Below are 23,643 nucleotides of genomic sequence, written 5' to 3' on the forward strand. Positions count from 1 at the left end.
CCAGAACAGTGAAAACTGGGACAGAAAGAGACGCCTGTCAGTCCGACAAAATGCCTCCAAAAATCACTTATTTGCTAATTCACAAACACTCATTCAATCGCATTGATTCATGCTGTAAAGAGAAGGTCAGATTAAACCTTTGATGACTCCTTTAATAAGGCTTCATGGCAGTGTAAGAAATAGAAAGACATAGCAAGAAAACATGACACAAATATAAACCTGAATAGAAACAAATGAGGGTCTCAACAAAACAGGTTTGACTGACATATGAGCAGCGTGGTTGGGTCACTGTTTGACTTAATACTGCTTATAAGTCACACACATTGTCCTATATTTGTCACTATATTGGATCCAATGTCTCACATAACAGAAAAAATATTCCAAAATTCAAAAAATTGCACATCATCACAGTCACCAGACCGGCACAGGCACAAGATTATTTTGCGCTATTTATCCAAATCTTTTCTTAAAGTGTGTCATGACTTTCTGTCAGGGTTACTTTCTGCCTCCTTGCTCCACGCACAGCATGTTGTGTGTAGCACATTCTTGTCATTTGTTGCTGCAATAAAAGCAAAGATAAAGGAGGTTTAGATGTGCGGTAGGTTCACTCAGGCACCTGTTGGGGAAAGTCAAAGATGATTTGCCTCTTACCACCACTGAGGTGCCCTTGAGCAAGAAAGCAGAGAGAAGTATGAAGAAATCTCAACATCTCATGACTTTAGGTTAATTGTGTTATCTTATTTCTTTTCCAATTTGCTAATAACCTTCCAGAGGGTTTTTCAGCTACGAGTAACTAAAATGCAAAATTAATCCTCATGACGCTTATCGGTCAAACCAACAAATACAATTAAAACATTCAATAGAAAATGTCAATATGTCTTGAGAAAGGATGTATGAAGACACCACCCTTCTTGACTCCCTCTCTCTCTCACACGCACACGTGCAAACACACACACACACACAGTGAGGCAAGACGTGGCCACGGTGAGTACAATATTAGTACGTGTGGATGGATGGCTTTAGTACAGCAAGTCTGTCAAACATGATCCATTTACCCCATGGGTCTAATCCATGCAGCCTCGTTTTACATGCACACACACACAGACACGCACCCTCACACACACACACACACACACACACACACACACACACACACACACACACACACACACACACACACAAATACGTAGAGACAGGCACATGCACACATGCACATAGCATGCATACTTTACACTTGTGGTTTTGTGACTGGTGGAGGGGCAGACTTGCAGTGAAGTAGACTATCATGCTTATATCCATATTTTATTATGGAATACAGAAATACACACACATACACCCGCACACACACACGCACTTAATCTCTCACCCTTGTATCAGTGCAGAGATATGTGTTAGTGTGTGTGTATGTGTCTCTTTATCACCATTAAAAACTTCCTGTCAGCTCCTGCATCTCTCTCTCTCTCTCTTTCTCTCTCTCTCTCTCTCTCTTTCCTCCATTATGTCTCTCATTTGCTTCCTTCCATCAGTATGAACAAAGAAAAAAACAGGAATCTTGTCTAGATAACAACACGAAAACACACACAGGAACACACACATTCATGCGCGGAGGACAGATGTGATGATAAATCTCCCCACTGTTGGGTCAGCTAGCGGTCGTTTTGTGTGTGTGTGTGTGTGTGTATGAGTGGAGTCAGACTGTATCTGTCTGGACGTTAGTGGGCCAATTGAGAATTAATTGTTCTACTCTACTTACAGAGGTTTTTTTCGAAGTCCATCTCTCTTTTCTCTCGCATTATTTCTCTCTTGTTGCCTGAGTAGTGAGCTGTGGAATGAGGGAGGCCAAGGATGTGTGAGTTTGTGTGTGTGTGAATGTGTGTGTGCATGTGTGTGTGTGTGTGTGTGTCTGGTTGGTGTTAAGGTGTGGTTTAAGTAGGAGGCTGGACAGTTTTTTAAGCTGGCAGCAGATACTTGTGTGTATGTGCATTTTTTTGTGTGTATGTGTGTGTAAGGGGTGTGTGTTGTCTGTACAGCCGCAGTGCCTGCTCATCACCTCAGGCCCCGCGGGCGTATGGCTCCTTGGGTGGTCTGGCACACACACAGCATTGTGCGTATGTGTGTGTGTCTGTGTATGAGTGCGTGAGCGTGTGTGTGTGTGTGTGTGTGTAGTGGTCTGGCAACTACGCAAGATCCAGATTGTATTCTGGGCAGGGCCCCAACCTAACCCCAACCCCCACCCTCTGCTCCAATGCACCACCTTCAAATACTTAACCACAACAGTGTACTGGCTTCTATTACACACACACACACACACACACACACACAAACAGACACACACATGGCTCCCTTTTTTGAGTTGTAGTCTTGAAAGGAATTGAAAAAGTGTTGAAAGGTGCTTTTTCCTTGAAGCCACTTTATTCCGATTGCGTTATTTTAAGCTATATTAAACGTTTCCCAGTGTTTTGTAATAAGTGAAAATAATTGTTTGAGGCCATACAATATCCTCGCAATCATTTTGTAATTGGGGACTAGTGGAGGAATGGAGATGCAGGAACAGTAATTGAGAAATAGCTTTTATTACATTTCATTACATTTTTACCCTTTTTTTATCCCACCAGAACTTTCTGTACATCATGTCACCTGCTCTGTCTCCTCCATCACCTCTCAGTTGTATAAAGATGCCTAAAAGTCAGTCGACAGCCCGCCCTTTTCTTTGATTTCCATAAAATGACGTGTTTTCTATGTTTCTCGCAGGCTGCAGTGGTTGTGGTGTTCAACTTCGCCATGGTGCTGCTCATCTTCCCCGCCATCCTCAGCATGGACCTCTACCGACGAGAAGACAGACGTTTCGACATTTTCTGCTGCTTCTACAGGTGCACACACACACACACACACACACACACACACAAACTCAGGCACACACGAACAAGCTCTTTTATTTCTGATGAGAGTTATTGCTTTTCTGTTCATTCATTAACTCTCCCTTTCATGTTTCCCTCTGATCTCTGATCTGACAATGAAGAACTTAAAAACACAGTTATCTCTGTGATATCTTCACCTTAATCCTGCTCAGTCAAAGCCTAATTACTGCTTAGGTTGTCTGTTTCTGTCTGGGCTGCTTGGTTGTTTGACTGTCTGTTTATCTGTCACAGTCTATATAAAACTTGTCTGCCTGCCAGTCAGGACATGCTTGTTGGCACGACGATTGCACAGGTGTGCACACACACTATTAAATTCCCTTGTGTTGGTGGGTCTCAGCTTTATATTTCATGCTGTTGCCAGAGAGCAGAATAAAACTGGCAGGAACGTAACACTAATAAAAGATTTTTTTTTTTTTTTGCACATTATCTTAAATATTGATACATGTTTCTGCAGAGGTTTTTATAGAACACCATAACCTTGAAAGTTATTAACTATTTCACAAAATCTGATGATGTATGTGTTAAAATTTCCCCCTGTTTAATCTCCATATATTGCCTTTCACACCAGTCCATGGTCTGACATTTTCCCACTGTCTTTGTCTCTTTTAGCCCGTGTGCCAATCGTGTGATCCAGATCGAGCCTCAGGCGTACCTGGATGGGGCAGACGGGAGTCGCTACGGCCCTCCTCCATCCTATCGCACCCCTCCTCCCTCATACCACACTCCTCCTCCAAGCTACAGCAGCCCCCCTCCCTCCTACAGCAGCCATGGCTTTGCACAGCAGACCGAAATCACCATGCAGTCCACAGTGCAGCTCAGGACAGAGTATGACCCCCGAACTCAGGCCTTCTACACCACAGCTGAGCCCAGATCCCAGATCTCTGTGCAGCCCATCAATCCAGCTCCAACTAGGAGCAACCCCAACAATGACTATTACAGCAGCAACCCCAGCGGTAGCAGAAGCAGCAGCAGCAATCACGGCAATCTCAACAACAACAACAGTGGGAGCCGGAATAATGGTGGATCTCGAGGTTCTGCCACCTTCTCCCATCATCACCCTGCACCTCCTCCTGCAGCCCCGACTTCAAGTTCTAGCTCAGTTCCTCAGGGCGATGCTGCCTCATCGCCCGGCCAGAGCCCAGAGAACAACAGCTCCACACGGGACTTGTTGTCCCAGTTTGGAGAAGCCTCGCTGGGCCTGCGCTGCCTCGAGCCTCCCTGCTCCCGCTGGACCCTGGCTTCTTTTGCCGAAAAGCACTACGCTCCATTTCTCCTGCAGCCCACCACCAAGGTGAGTTGAGATTATGTGTGTGTGTGTGTTAGTAGAAAAGAGAGATGTAGAAATAGAGGGGGGGGAAACTTCTGTGGGACGTAAGAGTGTGTTAAGTGCTGACTCACCGTGCTGATCATTTGAATAGGAGGGTTAGTCTCAAGAGCAAATAGAAGAAGAAGAAGAAAAGAAGAAGGAGAGGATCTGGGGTGGAGGTTGTGATCATGTTCTCTCTGAGTCACATATGGGGGATGTTAAGAAACTCGAGTGGTTAGATGATGAGATAGGTTGTAAACAAACATTTTAGCCAGATTATTCAGAGCCAAGTTCCTTGCTTCATTTTATATTTTAATCGTGCATTGGTCTCCACTGTATCCTTTGGATTATGTTACTAAAATCTACCTTAGATTATGCATTTGCCCTCATTCAGAATATGCAAATTGGTTTAAGCAGTAATCAGTCCAAACTGAAACTGTCCTGTCATCACTGTGTATTGATTGATGAAGCTCCATATTTCATCCTTCTGCTTCCAGGTGGTTGTAATCGTGCTGTTCCTCTGCCTGCTGGGTGTCAGCTTATACGGGACCACCCAGGTGAGGGATGGCCTGGAGCTGACAGACATTGTACCCAGGGAGACCAGCGAGTACGACTTCATCGGTGCCCAGTTCAAGTTCTTCTCCTTCTACAACATGTATGTGGTGACGCAGCGGGCCGATTATGCCCAGAACCAGCCGCTGCTGCACCAGCTCCACCAGAGGTTCCACACTGTTCGCTACGTGTTGAAGGAGGACAACGGACAGCTGCCCCGCATGTGGCTCCACTACTTCAGGGACTGGCTGCAAGGTACAGCTAAACTCAATATATAATTACCACCCCGACCAGACTTAAAGGGGATTTGGTCACAACCCCTTTGTCAGCTTTTGAGAATAAGGTGGGTCAGATGTAACGAAATGATTCAGAGTCAGTGTTAGATCACAGATGATTTTGTTATTAATTCCTCATTTAATATCGCTATTCAGAATAGTTCAGGCATGGGAATCATTTACTCTCCCATGAAATGTTTTTGAGATCATAATTGTCTTCGGAGTTTTGACATGAATGTGCATGAGACAAGATGTTGGGCAGGAGCTCAGAAGTAGCAGGGATTGCAAAATGGACACTGACAGTAGCTGATTAAAATCACTTGTTTCTTCCATAAGTGGGGTCGATGGAGGAGGCCATATTTTTATATTTGGGTTCAGGCAGTATAGAGTATGTTAGGACCTTTGGCAGTGGAGAGAGTTGCAGATAATGTTGCCATTACTCATCCAACTCATACTAGTGCTGCTTGTGCTAGTTTTTGTTGTTTTTCATTAAAAAGTTGTACACCCAGCACTGACGGCTCCTAAGAAATGTGAAGCACCACTCAACAAGAAAACCATCTTCCACATGTCAGCCCAGTCCAGCACTGGGTTGATTTTCACTCACTGACTCGCCCCTAACGATAAAACAGATTATGTGAGTGTGTGTGTGCGTGTGTGTTTTTTTTTTTTTGTACGCGTGTGTGTGTGAGCCGGCTGGGAACCACACAGAGAGTGTGTGGGGTGAGAGAGAGAGAACTGTGTCTGATATTGCTTTCTGCAATGGTGGGACAAATTGGAGCCAGACAGGCCGAGCAACGAGACCCAAAACAACATCTCCCACAGACGGACCACAGCATGGGCCTTGGGGGAGAGCTGAGAGGAGGGGAGTGATGCACATATGGATTAGAGAAGTATAGAAAAGACGACACATGTTACTCATATATTCCCTAATGGTTGCTTTGAATCAAAAGGAGCCCATTTTAGGCTTTTGAAGTCTTGTTTGGTGGTTGAGAATGGAAGTGGGTTATCACATTCATCACTCAGGCTTATTAAAGGGTTAGGGTTAGGTTGCAGTGTTGTGTTATGTCATGCTCTCTTGTACTGTGCTGGGTTATTATGTGTCATGTTTTCTTGTGAACCAGGATTTGTAAGTGCGTTGTGCAGGAAGAATGAAGATAACAGGGCATGTAACCTTTTCAAACATCCACATCACTCTGTCTTGTTGTGGTTTCCCGCAGGTCTCCAGCAGGCATTTGACAAGGACTGGGAGGCTGGCCGCATCACCGTCAACAGCTACAGGAATGGCTCTGATGATGGCGTCCTGGCGTACAAGCTTTTGGTGCAGACAGGACGCAGGGACAAGCCCATCAACTTCAACCAGGTCTGTTTAGGATTTAAGCCCGTGTCAGTTCTTCCCACTATTAAATCTGATTCAGTTAAGATATGACAAAGTGTGCGCTGACTGCATTTGAATGCAGACCATGCAGCAGTTTTGTCCTGTTATATATGCTTGCAGAGCATTTCGAACAAAAGTAGGAAACACCTCAAATTTATCTAGACACCTCAGAGAGTGTGTTAGCAAATTGTCTGTGCAGTATATGTTTTTCTGTGGTATCAAGGTTGGTACAGAGAATTGTGGAATTTCAGTGGTATTGATACAGACTACCAAATTTCTTTTATTGTGAATGCAGTATATTGGGTTTTTTTTGTGTGTGATTGGGGCTGGAAGCATCATGCCCATCTTAAAAACAATCTTTTTGTGTATGTCTTTTTCCTCTTTCTTGCTCTCTCTCTCCATCTACTGCCTGTGATGACTTTACCGATCCCAGGAATTTAAAGCTCTCACTGGGGCTGCAGTCTGCCTCTGAAAAACCTATTAACTCTTCATTTAAACTATTTGTCCTCAGTGTGTGTGTGTCTGTGTGTCTGTGTGTGTGTGTGTGTGTGTGTGTGTGTGTGTGTGATGCGCATGTATGCATGGCCTTGCAGTGACTCTCCTTAGCATCGAGCCTTTCACTCTGACACTTCCAGTCGCAGTTCAGAGAATGTGAAGTTGGGAGGTTGAAAAAAATTACTGAACACAACAGAAAATCTTGCAGGGCCCATTGGGTCTAAATAATTAGCCTCGATTCTGAAGCCCCAATGGGAAAGAATAATTAGAATTATCTGGAACTGGAATCAGCAAGAAGTGGATTTCTAACCCAATTTTACAACATTTTTACATTACCAACAACATATTTGTTGCATATTTTGATAAATGATAAATTGAGCTAGTTTGCCTCAATATGTGTTGAATGTTAGAGGTTTACGATAACTGTGTCAGAGAAATGCTCATTTGCTGCGTTTAAACATCAGAGCCCGCTGAAAGCAAGGTGCACCTCAGCTGAAGTCAAAAGAAGTCAAATGAGAAGGAGTGTACAACAGGTAGTTATCGTTATGACCTGACCAATTCCAGCTCCGCTGTTGAAGTGAGCTCTGTCTCCAGTGTGGCACTGGACATGGTGTTTGACATCCAGCAATGACGGATAACAAGCAGCCGAGGTCTCAGAAGGAGGTCCAGAGAGGAACTTAGTGGGAGATCAAATCAAGTGTCTTCTATGTCAGCAGAAAGATGCTGACAAGTTGATAATGACAGAGAGTGAGGAGGAAGTGAGAGGAAAGATTATGTTTGTGGGGCTGAAGTAACTCACTCAGCTTCAACAGGGCATCGCATGCTGTTTCTGGTTTGGTACCACCACCAAGAAACTACATACATGGATGCATGGCTGCATTCTTTGGCAGGAAACAGTGAAAACAGAAGATAAGAAACTGGAGAAATGTAAAAACAAAATTCTTGGGCAGGAATTCTGCAAACCCCAAACACAAAACAAGCCATGTCCTTTTCAACACTGAGATCATGTTACCCAAAAGATAATTAACTTTGGCATATAGTTCCACTGTGTCTTGTGTGTTTGAATATTTATAAGTTGTGTTTGAGTCTTGCGTGTCTGCAGATGTGTGAAAGCCCCCCCCCCCCCCCCCACCCATTGAGCTCCATTGCTGTGGCACGCTGCTTTTCCCATCCCTTCCACTAGCCGACAGGAAGCCGAGGCAGGCCTGGTGTGGGGCCCTGTGACATCACTTCCTGTGCCTGTGAGGGAAGTGTATTTGCCGTGAGGCGTGGGGGCCGCCAGCAGAGCTGCCTGGGCTTCCCGTGACAGCTTGAAGACATACAGTTGTTGCGTATCCCGCAGTTAAATTCAATCCAGATCCTCTGGAATCTGACCCCCCCCCTCCAACTCTCCCTCACTTACTCCTGCTCACACTATCATTCTTGCTCTCTCTCTCTCTCTCTGTCCATGTCTTCCTCCCTCCCTCTCCCTCCCTCCGTGCTCCACTGCTGTGTCCTCTTTGAATGAGAGAAGCTGAAACACGTGGTTTCTTTGAGGCAGCTCTGTGTGTGCATGTGTATGTTTTGAGTGTGTGTTCTGCTTTTGTCTGTTGTGTGTGCACTTACAGCAGTAGCTGTTTTTTTTGTGCCTTAAAATAAGGACCAGATCTTTCCCAACCCTGGCAAATTGCAAAGCTAGATGTTTTATTTTGATATGCCACTCCATGGATCCGTGCAGAGGTGTTCTGCCTTTGATCTGTCGCTGCTAACATTTCTCTCTGTGCTGGGCAACCATTCATTCCTTATGGCCTGGCCCAGGACTCATATGGAAGCGGGTTGTCCGTGTTAGTGGTAGTGTTAGTGTTAGTGTGTGTCTGTGTGTGTGTGTGTTTGTGTGTGTGTGTGTGTGTGTGAGATTTGAAAATAAGGGAGTAGAAAGATAAAGATTTGGAGAGCGAATACAGGAGGTGGGTACTGAGAAAAGGAGGAGTGGGAAAGTTTGTGAAAGTGTTAAGGAAGGCCATGCTAACCTTATCAAGGGCTCTTTTCTTCTCAGGGTTCAGGTTGGTCTGTGGCGCCGGGCATTCTGGGTACCCGTAGGGGTCAGGAGAAGCAAGTGTGAGCAACATTTGTACAGATGTTGTGTTATTTTTATAGCTCTACTCCATTTGCTGGGTGGCATTTCCTTCAGTGTTAACAACCAGGTTAACTGCACACAGACGCGCTCAGGGACTCCAGCCAATTTTTTTATTGTTACGCTAACTCAAGCAATTTTTCTCTCCCCGACTCCCCACCACCACCACCACCACCCCACTCACTCCCCCTCACAAAAAACCCTACTCCTTTCTTCATCTACCTAACCCCATGAGTCCAGCTTCACCCCCAAAACTCTCCCTGCCTCCGTGAAGAAGGGATTTATGGTTCCTAGAAGGGAGAGTGACAGAGCAGTGTGCTGTAATGGTTTTACCTCTCAGGAGGTAGCAATGCTAAGCTACACTCCTGTTCTTCCACATGGGAGGGTGAAAGTAATGGCCCTGAGCGAGGCAGCCATTCTTGTCTACACACTGACCGCAGCCGTCACAGCAAATGACTGAAACAGAGCTTGGGAACAATCTGCAAATAGACAGAAATGTGGGTTTGACAGGGAATTCAAGTTAAGCAACATTAATGGAGTGAATAGAGTTTTTAGGAAGTACTCCATCAGAAATGTTTTGATATGTTTGGGCATTACTGTTGGTGTTTTTCAGTTTTGGGTTTGCAACCATAAACAAGAGTCTATAGCCATGCTAGCGACTCTGTGGGGCTCTACTGAGGCACAGCAGTGCTTTAAGCTAAATGCTAACATCAGAATGCCAACATGCTAAAATACTGACACGCTGACTAATTGAAATTTTAACCTGATGGTGATACATGAAAAGTCAAAGCATCAGTAAAGTTATTGCACTTCACCCTGACGGAACTTGAATATCTGTACCAGATTTCCATAGTTGTTTAAATATTTCACTTCAAACCTCAAAAGCGGCACGAGAGGAAAAGTCAAGGGATCACCAAAGTCAATAGGAATCATCCTCTGAGTACCATGAATGTATGTAAAAAAATTTAATTGAAATCTATGCAATAGATCGATATTTCAGCCTGGACCAAAGTGGTAGACTGACCAACACACTGACATTGCTTAAAAAAAACACCAATAATATTGATATCATATTCGTTCATTTAACTCAGCTGAAACTGTCAAAAAGCAACACTACTGTAGATAAACTACTGTCTCACAAATATTTACATACTGCTACATTTAGAGTGAAGAGGACTTGGTAGCACATTCATCAGCAGCAGCTGCTTCTTGACAGAAAGGCGCTGCTAGGGCCCCATCAGAAATGTATTCAGAGTGGTCAGGACATCGAGCCTGAGGTTGGCCAGCCAATATCTACTGTATGTAAAGGGAGAAGCTGATTCAGCATTTTCCATGTTTTAATGTGGCATGATAATTCTGGGAAGCTGTGATGAGAGGTACGGGAATTTTCAGTAAGACGACCAGTGTTTGACTTGTTGATTTTTCTTTGGTTGGAAAGAGAGAGGGACTAATATTTGACTCTTATTTTGAAAGCTGCTCCGTTCTCTTGCACTCATGCGTGTGTATAAATAAGCATGTCTGTGGTCAGCTCACCTGTAGAATGTTTTGGTTGAACATGTCCTGTTTCCACAATACCTATTCATATCCAATGTATACTTGAGGGCCGCATTATGATTTCCTATGCAGTCTCCACCTTATTATTTTTACATCAATCGCACTTTTTCCATTCACTAATTAAAGTTAAAAATCTGGCTTAGCCCAGCATAAATATGGGAGGCCTCATTTTAACCCTCTAAAATGCACACAGGTATGTCTCTGAGAGTTGTGTTTTAAGAGAATGCAACAGAGAAAAGAAATGATTTTCTACATGGTGTCAACATTAATTAATCTCCTCTCTCCTTCTCTACTTCATCTCACTATGTGTAGCTGACTCGTCAGAGGCTGGTGGATGCAGATGGGATCATCAACCCGGGGGCTTTCTACATCTACCTAACCGCATGGGTCAGCAATGATCCTGTGGCGTACGCTGCCTCGCAGGCCAACATTCGCCCACACCCTCCTGAGTGGCTCCACGACCGTACTGACTTCATGACCGAGACACGCCTCAGCAGTAAGTCAGCAAGCCATAAGTTCACAAAATATGGTACAATTGCTAACAGGTTGCCTGAGAGTGAAATGGAGTTTTTCTTTCACACAAGGAAGGAAATTTCAATAATAATGACAACAAATGAAGCATTGCAGAAATGTAAAGATGTTGAAGTTCATACCTGCTTCATGGCACAGCTGAACAAATTGCATTTACTTACTGCTAACTGAAGCTTTAAGCCGAATTTTTGTGGGGCTCATTGGTCTCTGTGACTTTGTTCAGTTTCCATAAGACGCCTGCTGCATATGAGCAGTGTTTACCTCTCGTGGTTTGAGTTATTGCTCCTTGTCTGCCTCTTAGCTTTAAAAGAGGTAGTAGACTTTACTGTACCACTGCGGTGTGTGTGTGTGCGTTTGTGTATGTGTGAGCTCAGGTTGCAGGGCCGAGGACCAAGACACGGCTCACTGTGGTTCTTCTAATGGTGCCTGTGGTGAATGCTATAATCCTGGCTACCACAGGGCTTTGCATTACACACACACACACACATACACACATGCACAAACATTATTAAAACTCAGTGACCCCAAACACTACACACACCCTGTTCTCATTTCCCTACCACACACACAGACTGTAACTCACATAAAAAAAGTACAGTCATGTTGTTGTTTGATTCTAGCCTGTGATTTGGTGCAAGTCAGGAAGTGCTCCACGGGGGAGGAAAATGATTGGATAACAAGGAGAGACTGGGTTTGGGTGGGAGGCACAATTGGATAACAAGCAGGAAGTCCTTAACAGGGAGGGAATATGATTGGATAAGCTGTGTGAAGTTCTTGGCTGTGCAGGAGCTCCCCGGAGCAGACTGGTGTTGGCTGAAAGCCAACTTGTATCCTAATGGAAATTTATAGTTGAGATTATAATGGGCCAAACCATGTTAGCAAGTGCTCCTGTCTGACCCTGCACACAATGTGGAATATACACACTCACACCAACACCAGGCAGAGCAAAAACGTGTATTTTTAGATAGATAGATAGATAGATAGTCTTTTGATCTCCGATATACAGAAATGTGTTACTAATTGCACTGCAAGCAAAAATCTGAATGAACACATTGTTTTGTTAGCACCACAGATGACTTCATAGCAGAATGACAGGCAGGTATGCGTGTTCATGCATCTATATTATGCTTTAGGTGGCCATGCTAAGTTTAGGGTGTGGTAATGGTGGTGACTCTGACATTGTAATTACCGTGAATCATAGTTAGCCCTGACACTCTGCTGTGTCTGGAACTGATAGGCCCTCATTAGCCAGGCTGGGCCACAGACTGGCTGGGTTTGAGTCAATGGAGCTCTGTTTCACAGTGCTCCGCCCACCCCCACCACACACACACACGCGCGCACACACACTTGCCCACAGATGCAGCTACTCTTGGAACAAGGTTGGATTAGGGAGGAAAAGCCTTGATATTGGTGGTTTGGCCAAAGGGTCTAAAATTATTTCTGCAGATTCGCTAAATGATCGGAGCCTAATGCTAGTTAATCAGAATAGACAAATATCAAATGCAGATGTCATCGTTGCTGCTGATGATTTACCTGATTACTTCCTTAATGTTCATCAGTAATCTGTTTCTCTGAAGTGAAATTTCATCCTCTTGCAAGGCTGCGTGACCTCTGCTTCCACAGTGCAAAATCATCATCAGTTGCTGCATGGGGGCTAATAAAAACGATGTGTTGATCATAGCTAAATTAATATCAAGTTGTATCCTTTATATCCTGCAAATTGACCTTTCCTTTCGTTGTCTCTCCATCCAGTCCCGGCTGCCGAGCCCATCGAATACGCACAGTTCCCCTTCTACCTCAACGGGCTCCGGGAGACGCCACAGTTTGTGGAGGCCATCGAGAGCGTGCGGGCTATTTGCAGCAACTACAGCCGTCAGGGCCTGCCCTCCTACCCCAACGGCTACCCTTTCCTGTTCTGGGAGCAGTATGTTAGTCTGCGCCACTGGCTCCTGCTGTCCATCAGTGTCGTGCTTGCTTGTACCTTTCTGGTCTGTGCCCTCTTCCTGCTCAACCCCTGGACCGCCGGCATCATAGTGAGTGTTGGTTGAAACAAGTGGACAGTAGAAACACTTTGATAGGCATAACATCTAGCTGGTTTGATAGGTTAATGGATTATGTTACAAACTGGCCCGCTTCTTAAGAAGGAGAGAAAGAAATGTACTTTTTCCCGCTCCCCTCTTCTCCCTTCCTTTCCTGATTTCTATGTGTGGTCCAGAAGGCATCTCAGAGAGGAGAGAGTCAGAAAGGAGAAGGGGCTGCTGTGTGTTATTGTAGCCCAGTCACTAGTGTTTATCTTGTGCTGTTTTGTTAGGGTCAGTCTGTTTAGTCTAGTCCAACACTCCCAGACACCAATGCTGAAATAAATGGGGAAAGGCTACAAAGTTGCTCAGGCAACTTGCTTCCACTCTAAACCTATAAAAAGTCAGATTTTATTTCCATCCTCCACACTCCTCCTCTCTCCCCTTCTCTCACAAGTTTCCAAGGATACATGCAAACACATGTTCACATACACAGGCACGCACACAAACACACACTCTGAGCACACGCACAGACATGTATATACTTGCACACATGCATTATGAATGTGTAAACACGCAGGTACATAATTCACACAGAAACACATACACAGAGCGCTCTGGTTTTTCTCTCTGGTGGGTTGTATTTTACGACAGGCAGTGGCCAGGCCACCCGAGCCCTTAAACAGAGGAGGAGGGGACCTCGTGTTCATCCTTCAGGCTTTACTAGCAAGATCAAAAGACAAGTTACGGAGAGGCGTCAAGTTTAACCATTTGGTCTGTCCAGGACCAGACCACCGCCAGCCATACAACGTCAAACCCTAAAACCTTAAGCCCTCTTAAACCCTCTTAGCTATTTTCTCTGAAATCCATCTTAACAGCATAGACAGGCCTTGAAGAAGAGGCCTTGTTTAAACCTTGTCTTGTGTTTAAATTTATACAGATTTTCTAATCCACTTGATATTGATTGCTGTTCACACTTCTCATTAAAATGAGTCATTCTGATGAGTGAGACTCATTCTGTACAGTGATCACTTGTGATGTGGTTTTTGTTTCCTGCCTATCTTGATTGACATTTCATTGGTCATCAGCATTGGTGGGGAAACTGAACTAAAATTAAAAGAAAAATACTGAGTTGATCTTGAAAGACTAAATTAGTCAGGTCTAGTTGCAAGTTTAATTCTCTGAAAGTCTCTGAATGCGATCAAGATCAAATTTGTTTTTTTCAATACATGTATAAAGTGTAAACGGAGCCACTCACACACAAGCACCACGCACAAATACCCCCTCGTGGACACACATAGGCATGCTCACTTGTATATGCACCCGAACATATACATACACGTACAGCTCCTTCCCAAGCCCACCTCGACCCTCTTCAAAGGATTTGGGCCCCATGTAACCTGACACCTGTCAGCTGATAATGGCATTTACTCCCAGGTCCTGTCCCGCTCTTCTGTGAAGCCTCCACACACACACACACACACACACACACACACACACACACACACACACACATACACATACACACACCAGCACACACATATTTCAAACATATGTAGAACATCTATAAGACAGAGATACTCACACATATCATCCTCTTGTATTATTGCTGCCTATCTGTCTTCTGTACATTCAAAGTCCAGCTGTAAATTCACACAGCACATGCAGTGAAAAATAATTTATTTATTGTAGAACAATAACGTGGAAGACTATTTCCATTTATGGTAACTTCACCCACTATGCTTATATATGTTTTCCAGCTCTGTCACCCGAGAAATGTGCATTTCCTAGATACATTTGCATTCTCTTATTCTTTTTTACATTTCTCTTCTTTGGATCGAAGGTATTATTATTATTATTATCTGTAAGAGTCACACACAGAAGAGAAAAACTATTTGTGACATGAAAAACCTGCAGAAGCCACTGAGAACCATATGATTTTCTCCAGAAGAAGATGTAGACGAGATGTTCAGGAGCAAAAACTGCTTGTAAAGAATTTATATCTCTGGGCGTCTTGTGAGGAATATGGGTATTTTTCCTTAAAAACATGCTTCAAACTGAAGCTATGTGATGATGAAGTGCACAAACATATATATATTTGGAATTTCTATCCTATGTGTGGCCCCACGCAGCCTGAACTGACTCAATATCTGTTCTGTCCTGCGTTTCATTAAACATATAAAATCATTTTTCTTATAGATTTATCAGCCGCCTTCCTTTCTAACAAACACACCTCCTTTCCCTTCAGGTGTTGGTGCTGTCTCTCATGACTGTGGAGCTGTTTGGCTTCATGGGGCTGATGGGAATCAAGCTGAGTGCCGTGCCTGTGGTCATTCTCATTGCCTCTGTGGGCATTGGAGTGGAGTTCACCGTCCATGTGGCCCTGGTAGGCGTACACACCGGCTAACGCATACAAATATCTAACATCAATTTATTTCTGATCTTAAATGCTCTAATACAGTTTAACAGTGAGAATGGTCATGTCCTCAATGACGTCAGTAATTACAAAGTAGAAGTTTAGATGGTGTTTTTTGTTTGAATGGTTTTGAAACAGTGAACCCCTTGATAATGAGACATCACTGTGTTTGTGTGTGTCTCCTAGGCGTTCCTGACTGCCATAGGGGATCGTCACAAGCGGGCAGTGCTGGCATTGGAGCACATGTTTGCTCCGGTGCTCGATGGAGCCTTTTCCACCTTATTGGGTGTCCTAATGCTCGCAGGCTCTGAGTTCGACTTCATCGTCAGGTGAGTCCAAATCAAACCTCATTAGAGAGTTCCACACTGACACAGGATTGCACTTACAGGGGTTATCGTATGGCCTCTATGTGGCATTAGTAGACCGTTGAGACCATGCCTCAACCTGTATGTCACGCAGGAATCTACCTGAGATACAAATCATGCATGAAGGCCGCTCTCCTCTGTTCCCTCCCTCTATCTCTTCCTTGTCTTCCACCCGCATCTCAATTTCATACCCCCTCTCTGTAAATCTCATCCTTTCTCCAGCTACCATACACATACCTGTTTTTTTTTTTTTGTTTTTTTTTTTGTCCATTTCTGGGGGCTTGATCTCCAAGAAACTTCATAAACAAGGCCTTTATCTTCCTCCACCCTCCTCTCCCCTTGTGTCTTTTCTTTCATCCTCCTCTTCTCCCCCCTTAACGTCTCTCATGCCTGACATTTTAGGGGAAACCAGGGAAAGGATGGAGAGTTGAAGGTCAGGAGAAAGAGGAGGAGGGCGAGGAGGGAGCAGAAGGAGAAGCAGAGGGAAGCAAAGTGAAAGAGAGCGAGGGGGGGTGGGGGGAAGGAAAGTCCTCTGGCTTTTGTAATCTCCCTCAGCTAGTTTAACTGCCCTTGCTAGACATTTATAAGCATGGGAAGGAGTAACAGGGTGGGGGGCAAGAGGGCAGTTGTGGAAAGACAGGAGAAGTGGAAATTAAAGCCGACACACTGTGGGGGCGCTGCGCCGGTGGCTCCTTTTGTGTGTGTGTCCTCTCGTAAGAATCCGACAGAAAGGTAGCAACCAGCTGCCATGCGAGGGAGGAAAATTAATGATTCTGTACATTCTTAAGCCTGGAGGATTATGAGAAGTTTCCACTGAGCTCAGTGTATAATTTAAAGTCTGGTATGGTCTTACGTGGCTACATATGCACACATTCTGGGCAGCAGCTAGATGAGGTGGCTATATGATTTGTTTGACCTGCTCCTTTCAAGAAAAGGGAGCAGTGGAGTCCATGTGATCTGCAAGCACACAAACTCTGTCATGTGCACAGGCTGGTGCTCATGCATGTAAGATCACAATCACACAATCCCACATTGTACCCCTCATACACACACACACACACACACACACACACACACACACACACACACACACACACACCAGCCTGCTCCCTGACCTTGCAATCATGGGGGTCAATGATGGCGTGCCTGCCAGCGAGAGCACACACAGATACACACTCAAGAGAGACACAGACAAACAGACACACATGCACACACAAACACAGGGAGGCCTATAGACCTTCTCTCCTCACCTCCAGTGGCGTGCTCTGGTTTCTGGCTCAGTCGCGGGCCTCCATTTAAAGGTTCTGCTGTTGTCTGAGCAAACAAAGCAGCGCCCCAAGACGGTGCAATAACAACAGGCCCGGCTCGTATTTTTCTGCTTGCGCCGAAAGAAATGTTTCCCTGACTTTCCCCGTCAGCCCTGTGAATGTTTTCACTCTAAACAGCCTAGCGGGGCACTCAGCCTGGTATGTGGGCTGCACGCGTGCATGTGTTGGCCTATATGTATGTCCATATATGTGTCCAAAGGTGACATGGCGTTTACCCATCCTGGTGTGCGTGGAAATCGAAAACCACGTTGACGACGCAGTTATTTCAGTTCCACTTACAGAAACAGTCCTCAGCATCTAGTAAAAGTAGATGAAGGATGGGTTGGTCTTTAAATACTGTACACCCACATCACTGATCAGATGCTTTCTGTATTTCTCCATTTGCCTGAAAGGAGCAAGAGCCATGTGCATTTCCATGGAAAACAACAACAGACTTGATTTAGAGTCTGTGTGCTTCTTTTCAAGTATCCTGGAATTGATTCATCCTGTGATCCATCTGTCTACACAATGCACTGCCATCTGAACCCACAGCATGACGTCCTGTTCTCAGATCACATCAGTGTTCCAGCAACAGCTCTGTGCAAAAATAACTCTAGCTGGTCTCGTTGTTGTCGGTTCCACATGGGGTGGAGCGAGGCCACCCATGCTGGGTAGACAAGGACCATTGCTCCTCACTTGTGGATGTTCTTCTGCATAATGCCCCCACCCCCCACCCCCCAGGCACACACACAAACTGTTATAGACACATGCACACAGATTAGTTACGAATGTGAATTTGGTCTGAGGCCCAGCTGCACAGCATGCCAGCACATCTACACCTCAGCTCGCCCACGCTCACGCACACACACGCACTCACACACGGACACACACACATACACACACGCACACACACTGACAGCATATTCAAGAGTTAGGATAACCTGAGAGCTTCCACCGGAGAACTAAGTGAAGAGGAAAGCCTTCCCTAATGAAGGGAGCTGGATTGGACAGGGAGGGAGATTGGGCGGGGGGGGGGGGGGGGGGGGGGGTCTTACCTGATACATTGGAGATTTAATTAGACGGAGGGGATTGTGGAGTGGCCGGGAATTTCACAGGGGCTTAGCTGGAAAAGGAGGGAGAGAAAAGTGAGGCAGAGAAGAGAGAAAAAGAAATAAAAGAGAGGGAGAGAGGCCAAGGAGGGGTGGCGCTCTGAGGGTCCCCTTCTCTTCTTCCAAGACTAAATTGTTTAAATTCTATACCCTTCACTTCATTTGTTTGCTTCTCCCTCTCTCTCTCTCTCTCTCTCTCTATTTTAGAGCTGGAGAGGAGAGAGAGGCCCCTGTCCTCTTTTGCCCCCCCACCCCCCACCCCCCAACCCTCCAATGCCCCCCCCCCCCCCCCCCCATTACCCCTCCCTTCACATTCCTCGCTGCTTTGTTTTCTCCATGTTTGCTTATACACCACACACCCAAGAGAGAGTACCCTCGCCCCCAATAACCTCCCCTCCTTTTTTTTTTCTTTCCTCCTGTGCCTTTGAATTAACCAGCTCTGGCTAATTATGCTTCCCCTTTCTTTTCTCTCTGCGGCTTCTTTAAGACTAACCCTCTTTGGCAGGACTTAGAAACACACAAGGTACATTTCTGTTTTGCTCCTCAAAACCACCGTGCATGCCTGCCTGTCTGTGGGGGGTTTATATATATATATATGTGTGTGTTTAAGGAGTGGCCTGGGTGTCTTTGTGGAAGTATTATTTTGGGCATATGTGATGGGTTGATCTTGCACATGTCTCCCCACGTCCAAACATCTGTGGTTTGCACAGGTATTTTCTTTGTTTATTTGCTTGCTTTGTTCCTCTTCTTGTCTGTCTGTGCTGGTCTGAGCAACTGTGTCCTTTTTTTTTTTTTTTTTCGTTTTGTTCCCATCATGAAATTAAATTTAATTAAATTTCTTTGCTATATCTTGTACTTTTAGTAAATGTTTTCATGTCGTGTCACATAGAAAGCCATAAGAAAATGTAATGTTTTGCATGCATTGTGTTTCATCCTTAACTTTGCCTTTAGTTAAATTACTCCCACCCTTGAGCTCTTTGTGCGTATGTGTGTTTCATCGCAGGTATTTCTTTGCCGTGTTGGCCATCCTCACAGTTCTTGGAGTCCTGAATGGACTGGTCCTTCTCCCAGTTTTACTATCATACTTTGGACCCTATCCAGAGGTAAGGGCTCAAAAATTACAACTGTAAGAAAATGTAATCCCACTTAACCACAAAAAGGTGGCATTTTTGTTAAATCAAAGTTATTCTTTAGCTGGTTATACAACTGCTTCTTCCCAAGCTGATGAATCTGTTACTGATACCTTTTCACCTTCTCTCTTGTAACCTCTCAGGTATCACCAGTCGATGGTCGTAGCCGCTTACCCACCCCATCCCCAGAGGCCCCTCCTCACGTGGTCCACTTCTCAGTCCGTCCTCACCACACCACCGGGGCCGCCGCCGCCACCACCACCACCTCTGGTGCAGCGTCAGACTCGTCTGACTCAGAATACAGCTCTAACACCACAGTGTCCGGTATAAGCCAAGAGCTGCAGAACTACAACCAGCCCTCACGCAGAGTGCCACCTCGAGCAGAGGAGCAGCAGTACAACCTCCAGACCAGCAGAGGCCGAGCAGCCAGGCCAGAGGAGGACAGGAGAGCAGGGTCAGGGCACAGGTGCTCAGCCAGACAGCCTGACCCTCCGGCCTACACTGTATCTTCGGTAAGAAAATATTCTCCACTGTGTGCTCGTACGATTTTCTCTCATTGCAGATTTTCTCTTGTTTGTCACATTACAGATATAAATATCTTACTATCCTGCTCTTCAGTCTGTCTCCTCTCAGGGTTGTGATTCTGGGCCAGGTGCAACTCAGCAGCGCCACAGCAGCAGGAACACCAAGAGCCAGCTGCACTGGCAGGCCCCGCCCCCAGCCCGCCCGCGCATGGACGCTTTTGAAACTGCTACTGAGGCTGGGGGCCATTATGGCTCACACAGCCGTAGAGAACACTCAGCAGGCCACAGAGCCCGCTCCTCCCACAACCCACAACCTCAACACCTCCCTCACCACCACCCCAACCCCACCCCGTATTGCCAACCCATCACCACGGTAACAGCATCAGCTTCCGTCACTGTTGCCGTTCACCCAGCCCCCATGTCCAGCCAGAGCCCCACTACTTCCTCTTACCCAGGATACACTGCAACGGACAGTTACTGCCCATCAGGGCCGGAGCCTGCCTTTCAGGACCCACACGTACCACTGGAAACCCAGTCAGGGGCCAGAGGAGTCAAGGTGGAAGCCATGGAGCTCCAAGATTTGGAGTTTGAGGCAGCTGAAAGCAACTATGGCAGACGGGCTAGCTGAGGTGAGCTCTCTGCGGCTTCAGTAGGTCAATGAGTAGTACAACAGTCTGTTTAGGAAGATCCGCCTCATCACGAAGTATTGACACCACAACATCCTTTCTGTTTCCAGTTGTGGAGAACGGAACTACAACGGCCAAAGATGGACTCCTCTGTATTACTAAGCAGCTGACCCAGTCTGGCACAGCCCAGCTCTGCATAGCCCAGCCTGGCTCACCTCCAGCCCTTGGCAGCAAGAAACTCGCCAGTGTTGCCGTCATGGTGCTCATTCTTACTGTAACCCAGTGGACTATTGTCTTACATAATTCTATCTATATTTAAAAGATGTATACATATGTAAATATGAACAAAAAGTAGCTATAATTTTAGGAGCTGTACAATTCCTCATGTTAACAGACTGGGGCTGCCATTTTATATGGTGTGTGTGTGCGTGTGTGTGTGTAAATGTGTGCGTGTGTATGAGAGAGAGAGAGAGATAGATCTCTGATTACTGTTCATTCATCTGTGGATCTGTGCCATTAGGAAGCTTCATCTAGACAAAAATACCTGTCAGCATTCACTGTTGCTGCTCAAAATATTTTTTTAAATAATATACATGTATAACTCTATGCAAATGTCTCGTTAAACAAAAGAAGTGATCTGTCTACGTATATGTGTGCGTGTACACATGTGTCTGTGTGTAGTAGGTGTGTGTGGGGCTGTGTGATGTGAAACAGCCCCATTATTTTCTGGCTTATACATCAGATACATCCTCAGAACAGACTAACATTTACACTCATTTAAAACATGAGGGAAATTGTTAGAATTATCAAACAGGGCTATGGTATACAGTATATGTGTGTGTATGTGTGTGTTTGTGTGTGTGTTTGTGTGTGTGTGTGTGTGTGTGTGTTTATTATTGTATAAAGGTACGCATGTTAAACTATTAATTTTTTTTATCACAAACCTGTGGTAGTTATGAAACAGTTACTGTTTACCTTGACACGCTATGCGTGCTATTTAAGATGAGCAGATATGAAGAAATTTTAAAGCTGTTTTTTTTTTTGTTTTGTTTTGTTTTGTTTGTTTAGTAATCGCCTCTGCATTGGAACCTGTTTCTGCTCTCAGCTTTGTATCACTGTCTGTTAGGCTGCTCCCTGGTTGTATTTTACTGTAAGAGGTTATGTATTGTTTAACCCTAGCAGGCTCAAAACAGGTTCTGTCTTGTATACTGCCATACAAGCTATAAACTCACCTCAGAAACTCACTCTACCATTACAGGGACATTCACATGACTGATTCTGGAACAGGGTCAATACAAGGTGCTACCTCTGCACCCTAAGTGATTATGTCTAGTGGATAAGCTAAAGCTCAGACTGTATACTGTATGACCCGAGTCAACATCGCACTTGACTGCATTTAAACTTCATTCACAGGAATATCTCGCCTCAAGTAGCTCTTTATTTCTGTCTAACCAATAAGCTAGTCCATGTAGCCTGCTAAGGGCTAAGCCCTATATGGCCTGACAATGTGCTCTATGTGTGTCTCAATGTATGTGTGTGTACAGACATTTATGTTTGTGTATGAGTTCATCCTCTTATTCTGTCTCAGCTCTCCTTTAGTGACAGTAAAGACAACTGGCCCCAATTTGGCCTCAGCCGTCCCCACTGACCTCAGCTCATAAAAATCCACAACATAACGCCATGACACTAATTGGACGCCACCCCCACAACTGCCAAATGGCACAGCCCAGAGCCTCAGGGGTCAGAGTTTACACCGCCAGCACCTCTTTCTACTAGCAATGGCCAATTTATATGTGCATGTGTGTCTATGTCTGTATGCATACCTGTAACCAACCCCCCCCAGTTCCAGACTTAGGCCTCTTTGACCCCCTCATCCACCCCCTGCACACCTCAGTTTGCCTCCACTTTTACACTCTTACTTCCTGTAGAACACATGTAGCTCTTCCCAGAAACCTTTGCAGTTTTCGTCCTTCTGTCCACCATGTTACGTCAGCTGCTTGCATGAAATAGGTTGTTCTGTTTGTTTTTTGTTTTGTTTTCTCCCGATGTCACATTGGCAGTAGTGGAGAGAATCATAGCTGGCAACTATTTTATTCATTCTTAAATGTTTTTTGTTTGTTTTTGTTGGTTAAATTGCGATATTTATATTTTTGTAATATAAAACATGTTTTGTTTTGTTTTTTCATTATTGTTGTGATGCCAGTGGATAACAAATGCAGGGATTTTTATGTCTATTGAAAAAAACACTATTACAGTTTAATGTTTTTACATTAATGGAGTTTGATCTGTATAAAGTGCTTACTAATGTTAAATAGGAAAAAAAGAGTATATAACATTTTACACTACAGGTCTCATCATAGCTCTTAGAGGATTTTAAAAGGAAAAAAAAATCAGTGGTTCTTCCAGACTGCCATTTTGGTCTCAGTTGGCATGGATGTATGCTGTTTTCAGTTACAAAGATAAATGTATGCCATATAATTTATTTATATGAAAATTTATTTTTGTAGTGTACATAGTAGTTGTCAAGGTATTTGACAGAAGTATATTTTTAAAGAGTTTATATGTAATGATATACCATAATGGAAAAAAAACCTTAAGGTGCACACTTTCATTGCTAACTGTCTTGTGAGACAACATCAACACCTCCCCTTCAGTATTATGTTCCGATCCTTGGAGAGAGACAGCTGTTTCTATGGGTTTGTCAAAGGCTAGCCATGAAAGTAGAAAATTGTACTAGCTCTCTAAATATTAATGTTCAAACACTGATAGAATTCTAACAAATAAAAATATTATAACTTATTTGTCTCTTTGTTCATAACTTTAATAAATGGAAACTTAAAAAAAATTTGCTCTGGTCTGACTGTGAGTTGATTGGGTGCCTTGCCTTGCTTGTATTTTAAGGTTCAGTTTGACATTTGGAGAAATACACTACTTTGCTCTCTAGCAGAAAATGATATGAGAAGATTGATGCATTCTGATGCTTACATGGTAAATATGAGGCTGCATCCAGTGGCTGGTTAGCTGGGTAG

General features: G+C 44.6%; 1 protein-coding gene across 4 annotated transcripts in view; it reads left to right on the forward strand.

Moving 5' to 3' along the window:
* Nucleotides 1-23,413, forward strand: part of ptch1 (patched 1) — a 50,995-nt gene extending 27,582 nt beyond the window's left edge. For 3 of the 4 annotated variants that reach the window (XM_071483405.1, XM_071483409.1, XM_071483407.1), the window contains exons 13-23: nucleotides 2,752-2,870; nucleotides 3,528-4,209; nucleotides 4,722-5,031; nucleotides 6,269-6,411; nucleotides 10,901-11,084; nucleotides 12,872-13,152; nucleotides 15,386-15,523; nucleotides 15,740-15,882; nucleotides 19,338-19,437; nucleotides 19,608-19,976; nucleotides 20,083-23,413. In XM_071483405.1, the coding sequence (XP_071339506.1) occupies nucleotides 2,752-2,870; nucleotides 3,528-4,209; nucleotides 4,722-5,031; nucleotides 6,269-6,411; nucleotides 10,901-11,084; nucleotides 12,872-13,152; nucleotides 15,386-15,523; nucleotides 15,740-15,882; nucleotides 19,338-19,437; nucleotides 19,608-19,976; nucleotides 20,083-20,616 (3,003 nt within the window). In that variant the 3' untranslated portion in view covers nucleotides 20,617-23,413. The remainder of the gene's footprint in view (nucleotides 1-2,751; nucleotides 2,871-3,527; nucleotides 4,210-4,721; nucleotides 5,032-6,268; nucleotides 6,412-10,900; nucleotides 11,085-12,871; nucleotides 13,153-15,385; nucleotides 15,524-15,739; nucleotides 15,883-19,337; nucleotides 19,438-19,607; nucleotides 19,977-20,082) is intronic. The other variant, XM_071483406.1, reaches the window with a different exon arrangement.
* The last annotated feature ends 230 nt before the right edge of the window (nucleotides 23,414-23,643 follow it).

Source organism: Trachinotus anak, unplaced genomic scaffold (genome assembly GCF_046630095.1).
Source record: "Trachinotus anak isolate AG129_WGS33_773 ecotype Australia unplaced genomic scaffold, CSIRO_AGI_Tana_v1 ptg000008l, whole genome shotgun sequence".
Taxonomy (NCBI): domain Eukaryota; kingdom Metazoa; phylum Chordata; class Actinopteri; order Carangiformes; family Carangidae; genus Trachinotus; species Trachinotus anak.